This window comes from Penaeus vannamei, chromosome 29 (genome assembly GCF_042767895.1).
Source record: "Penaeus vannamei isolate JL-2024 chromosome 29, ASM4276789v1, whole genome shotgun sequence".
Classification (NCBI taxonomy): domain Eukaryota; kingdom Metazoa; phylum Arthropoda; class Malacostraca; order Decapoda; family Penaeidae; genus Penaeus; species Penaeus vannamei.
The window spans coordinates 33,524,704-33,529,703 of NC_091577.1; the positions used below are offsets into that span (position 1 = coordinate 33,524,704).

General features: G+C 66.7%; 1 protein-coding gene across 1 annotated transcript; it reads left to right on the plus strand.

The window, feature by feature from the left end:
• The first annotated feature begins 2,568 nt into the window (after positions 1–2,568).
• LOC138867349 (uncharacterized) lies at positions 2,569–3,099 on the plus strand. Its single transcript, XM_070142483.1, has one exon. The coding sequence runs from the start codon at positions 2,569–2,571 to the stop codon at positions 3,097–3,099; it is 531 nt and encodes a 176-aa protein (XP_069998584.1).
• The last annotated feature ends 1,901 nt before the right edge of the window (positions 3,100–5,000 follow it).

A 5,000-nucleotide genomic window follows, 5' to 3' on the forward strand; every position in this document is an offset into this window, starting at 1 on the left:
TGTCGGCCTTGACATCCTATGCCTCACCCTCGCCCTCGCCAGCGCTGTCGGCCTTGACATCCTATGCCTCTCCCTCGCCCTCGCCAGCGCTGTCGGCCTTGACATCCTATGCCTCTCCCTCGCCCTCGCCAGCGCTGTCGGCCTTGACATCCTATGCCTCTCCCTCGCCCTCGCCAGCGCTGTCGGCCTTGACATCCTATGCCTCTCCCTCGCCCTCGCTGTCGGCCTTGACATCCTATGCCTCTCCCTCGCCCTCGCCAGCGCTGTCGGCCTTGACATCCTATGCCTCTCCCTCGCCAGCGCTGTCGGCCTTGACATCCTATGCCTCTCCCTCGCCCTCGCCAGCGCTGTCGGCCTTGACATCCTATGCCTCTCCCTCGCCCTCGCCAGCGCTGCTCGGCCTCTTGACATCCGGCGGCTCTCCCTCGCCCTCGCCGTCAGGCCTTGACATCCTTACATGCCTCTCCCTCGCCCTCGCCAGCGCCCTGTCGGCTCTTGGACATCCTATGCCTCTCCCTCGCCCCTCGCCAGCGCTGGTCGAAACGCCTCTGACATCCTATGCCCTCTCCTCGCCCTCGCCAGCGCTGTCGGCCTTGACATCCTATGCCTCTCCCTCGCCCTCGCCAGCGCTGTCGGCCTTGACATCCTATGCCTCTCCCTCGCCCTCGCTGTCGGCCTTGACATCCCATGCCTCTCCCTTGCCCTCGCCCTCGCTGTCGGCCTTGACATCCTATGCCTCTCCCGCGCCCTCGCTGTCGGCCTTGACATCCCATGCCTCTCCCTCGCCCTCGCCAGCGCTGTCGGCCTTGACATCCTATGCCTCTCCCTCGCCCTCGCCAGCGCTGTCGGCCTTGCCATCCTATGCCTCTCCCTCGCCCTCGCCAGCGCTGTCGGCCTTGACATCCTATGCCTCTCCCTCGCCCTCGCCAGCGCTGTCGGCCTTGACATCCTATGCCTCTCCCTCGCCCTCGCCAGCGCTGTCGGCCTTGACATCCTATGCCTCTCCCTCGCCCTCGCCAGCGCTGTCGGCCTTGACATCCTATGCCTCTCCCTCGCCCTCGCCAGCGCTGTCGGCCTTGACATCCTATGCCTCTCCCTCGCCCTCGCCAGCGCCGTTCGGGGCCTCGACATTCCTATGCCTCTCCCTCGCCCTCGCCAGCGCTGTCGGCCTTGACATCCTATGCCTCTCCCTCGCCCTCGCCCTCGCTGTCGGCCTTGACATCCTATGCCTCTCCCTCGCCCTCGCCCTCGCTGTCGGCCTTGACATCCTATGCCTCTCCCGCGCCCTCGCCCTCGCTGTCGGCCTTGACATCCTATGCCTCTCCCTCTCCCTCGCCAGCGCTGTCGGCCTTGACATCCTATGCCTCTCCCTCGCCCTCGCCCTCGCTGTCGGCCTTGACATCCTATGCCTCTCCCTCGCCCTCGCTGTCGGCCTTGACATCCCATGCCTCTCCCTCGCCCTCGCTGTCGGCCTTGACATCCTATGCCCTCTCCCGGCGCCCTCGCCAGCCCTGTCGGCCTTGACATCCCTATGCCTCTCCCTCGCTCCGGCCTTGACATCCTATGCCTCTCTCTGCCCTCTGCCAGCGCTGTCGACGCCTTCGACATCCTATGCCTCTCCCTCGCCCTCGCCAGCGCTGTCGGCCCTTGACATCCTATGCTACTCTCCCTGCGCCCTCGCCCTCGCTGTCGGCCTTGACATCCTATGCCTCTCCCTCGCTCCTCGCCAGCGCTGTCGGCCTTGACATCCTATGCGCCTCTCCTCGCCCTCGCCAGGCGCTGTCGGCCTTGACATCCCCCTCGCTGTCGGCCTTGACATCCTATGCCTCTCCCTCGCCCTCGCCAGCGCTGTCGGCCTTGACATCCTATGCCTCTCCCTCGCCCTCGCCAGCGCTGTCGGCCTTGACATCCTATGCCTCTCCCTCGCCAGCGCTGTCGGCCTTGACATCCTATGCCTCTCCCTCGCCCTCGCCAGCGCTGTCGGCCTTGACATCCTATGCCTCTCTCCTCGCCCTCTCGCCAGCGCTGTCGGCCTTGACATCCTATGCCTCTCCCTCGCCCTCGCCAGCGCTGTCGGCCTTGACATCCTATGCCTCTCCCTCGCCCTCGCCAGCGCTGTCGGCCTTGACATCCTATGCCTCTCCCTCGCCCTCGCCAGCGCTGTCGGCCTTGACATCCTATGCCTCTCCCGCGCCCTCGCCCTCGCTGTCGGCCTTGACATCCTATGCCTCTCCCTCTCCCTCGCCAGCGCCGTTGTCGGCCTTGGACATCCTGGCGCTCCTCCCGCGCCCCTCGCCCTCGCTGTCGGCCTTGACATCCTATGCCTCTCCCTCGCCCTCGCCAGCGCTGTCGGCCTTGACATCCTATGCCTCTCCCTCGCCCTCGCCAGCGCTGTCGGCCTTGACATCCTATGCCTCTCCCTCGCCCTCGCTGTCGGCCTTGACATCCTATGCCTCCTCCTCGCACTCGCCAGCGCTTTGTCGGCCTCCTGACATCCTGCCCTCCTCGCCCCTCTCGTCGGCCTGACATCCTGCTCCCCCTCGCCAGCGCTGTCGGCCTTGACATCCTATGCCTCCCTCGCCCTCGCCAGCGCTGTCGGCCTTGACATCCCCATGCCCCTCCCTCGCCCTCGCTGTCGCCTTCAAGATCATCACGCAGATGATCCATGCCTCTCCCGCCCTCGCCCTCGCTCTCGGCCTTGACATCCTATGCCTCTCCTCGCCCTCGCCAGCATTGTCGGCCTCTGACATCCCATGCCTCTCCTCGCCCTCGCTGTCGGCTCTGACATCCCATGTCTCTCCCTCGCCCTCGCCAGCGCTGCCGGCCTTGACAACCTATGCCTCTCCCTCGCCCTCGCCAGCGCTCTCGGCCTTGCCATCCTATGCCTCTCCCGCGCCCTCGCCACCGCTGTCGGGCTTGACATCGTATGCCTCTCCCTCGCCCTCGCTGTCGGCCTTGCCATCCTATGCCTCTCCCTCGCCCTCGCCCTCGCTAAGCCGAAGCCCGACATCCTATGCCTCTCCCTCGCCCTCGCCAGCGCTGTCGGCCCTTGACATCCTATGCCTCCTCGCCCTCGCCCTCGAAGCGCTGTCGGCCTGACATCCTGGCGCGCCTCCTCGCCCTCGCTGTCGGCCTTGACATCCTATGCCTCTCCCTCGCCCTCGCCCTCGCTGTCGGCCTTGACATCCTATGCCTCTCCCTCGCCCTCGCCAGCGCTGTCGGCCTTGACATCCTATGCCTCTCCCTCGCCCTCGCCAGCGCTGTCGGCCTTGACATCCTATGCCTCTCCCTCGCCCTCGCCCTCGCTGTCGGCCTTGACATCCTATGCCTCTCCCTCGCCCTCGCTCTCGGCCTTGACATCCTATGCCTCTCCCTCGCCCTCGCCAGCGCTGTCGGCCTTGACATCCTATGCCTCTCCCTCGCCCTCGCCAGCGCTGTCGGCCTTGACATCCTATGCCTCTCCCTCGCTGTCGGCCTTGACATCCTATGCCTCTCCCTCGCCCTCGCCAGCGCTGTCGGCCTTGACATCCTATGCCTCTCCCTCGCCCTCGCTGTCGGCCTTGACATCCCATGCCTCTCCCTCGCCAGCGCTGTCGGCCTTGACATCCTATGCCTCTCCCTCGCCCTCGCCAGCGCTGTCGGCCCCGACATCCCCATGCCCCTCCTCGCCCTCGCCAGCGCCAGCTCGGCTCGGACATTCATGCCCTCTCCTCGCCCTCGCTGCTGTCGGCCTTCGAGATCCCATGCTCTTCCTCGCCCTCGCCGAAGTTGCTCTTGGTCTTGGAGATGCTCCCATGCCTCTCCCTCGCCCTCGTCGGCCTCGACACTCTATGCCTCCTCGCCTCGCGTCGGCCTTTGATCCCTGTGCTCTCTCCCTCGCCCTCGCCGTCGGCCTCGACATCCCTGTGCTCTCCTCGCCCTCGCCAGCGCTGTCGGCCTCGACATCCATGCCTCCTCGCCTCGCCAAGCGCTGTCGGCCTTGACACGGCCATGCCTCCTCCTCCCTCGCCCTCTGCTGTCGGCCTCGAGATCCTGACACGCGCCTCCTCGCCCTCGCCAGCGCTGCTTCCAAGACGGCGCCCTCCTCCTCGCCAGCGCTGTCGGCCTTGACATCCTGTGCCTCCTCGCCCTCGCCAGCGCTGCTGCGGCCTTGACATCCTATGCCTCTCCTCGCGCCCTCGCCCTCGCTGTCGGCCTTGACATCCTATGCCTCTCCTCGCCCTCGCCAGCGCCGTACGTATTCCTATCCCGCGTTCTCCCGCGGCGTTCAGTTCGCCGCTGTCGGCCTTGACATCCTATGCCTCTCCCTCGCCCTCGCCAGCGCTATCGGCCTTGACATCCTATGCCTCTCCCTCGCCCTCGCCAGCGCTGTCGGCCTTGACATCCTATGCCTCTCCCTCGCCTTCGCTGTCGGCCTTGACATCCGTGGTCTTCCTCCCTTCGCACCCGCCAGCGCTGCTCGGCCTTGACATCCTGGCGGCGCTCCCTCGCCCTCGCTGTCGGCCTTGACATCCTATGCCTCTCCCTCTCCCTCGCCAGCGCTGTCGGCCTTGACATCCTATGCCTCTCCCTCGCCCTCGCCAGCGCTGTCGGCCTTGACATCCTATGCCTCTCCCTCGCCCTCGCTGTCGGCCTTGACATCCTATGCCTCTCCCGCGCCCTCGCCCTCGCTCTCGGCCTTGACATCCTATGCCTCTCCCTCGCCCTCGCCAGCGCTGTCGGCCTTGACATCCTATGCCTCTCCCTCGCCCTCGCTGTCGGCCTTGACATCCTATGCCTCTCCCTCGCCCTCGCCAGCGCTGTCGGCCTTGACATCCTATGCCTCTCCCTCGCCCTCGCTGTCGGCCTTGACATCCTATGCCTCTCCCTCGCCCTCGCCAGCGCTGTCGGCCTTGACATCCTATGCCTCTCCCTCGCCCTCGCTGTCGGCCTTGACATCCTATGCCTCTCCCTCGCCCTCGCCCTCGCCAGCGCTCTTGGCCTGGACATCCTCATGCCTC